At 54.4% G+C, this 327-nt stretch overlaps 1 protein-coding gene across 1 annotated transcript in view; it reads left to right on the top strand.

Annotated features, from left to right (window-relative positions):
• CELF3 (CUGBP Elav-like family member 3) overlaps positions 1 to 327 on the top strand; it is a 10,485-nt gene that overhangs the window by 3,309 nt on the left and 6,849 nt on the right. The window contains 1 exon segment of the mRNA XM_041476463.1: positions 38 to 86. Within this exon segment, the coding sequence (XP_041332397.1) occupies positions 38 to 86 (49 nt within the window).

Genomic DNA, 327 nt, shown 5'->3' with positions numbered 1-327 from the left:
CTCTGTGTGTCCCCAACCCCCCCTGTGCCCCCCCCAGATGAACCGGCCCATCCAGGTGAAGCCGGCGGACAGTGAGAGCCGAGGAGGTACCGCCCCCAAAAAACCCCAAAATCATCCCAAAAAAAACCCAAATCCCCCAAAATCCTCCCAAAAAACCCCAAAATCCTCCCAAAAAACCCCAAAATCATCCCAAAAAAACCAAAATCCTCCCGAAAAACCCCAAAATCATCCCAAAAACCCAAAACCTCCCCCAAATCCCCCCAGAATCTCCAACACGCCCTCCCCCACAAACCACCCCCAAGTCACCCCACACCACCCTGTCCCCAA

The sequence above is a fragment of the Pyrgilauda ruficollis genome, unplaced genomic scaffold, assembly GCF_017590135.1.
Source record: "Pyrgilauda ruficollis isolate IOZ18807 unplaced genomic scaffold, ASM1759013v1 scaffold388, whole genome shotgun sequence".
Taxonomy (NCBI): Eukaryota; Metazoa; Chordata; class Aves; order Passeriformes; family Passeridae; genus Pyrgilauda; species Pyrgilauda ruficollis.
The sequence above is the reverse complement of the archived record's forward strand: the minus strand, read 5'-3'. Positions and strand labels throughout refer to the sequence as shown.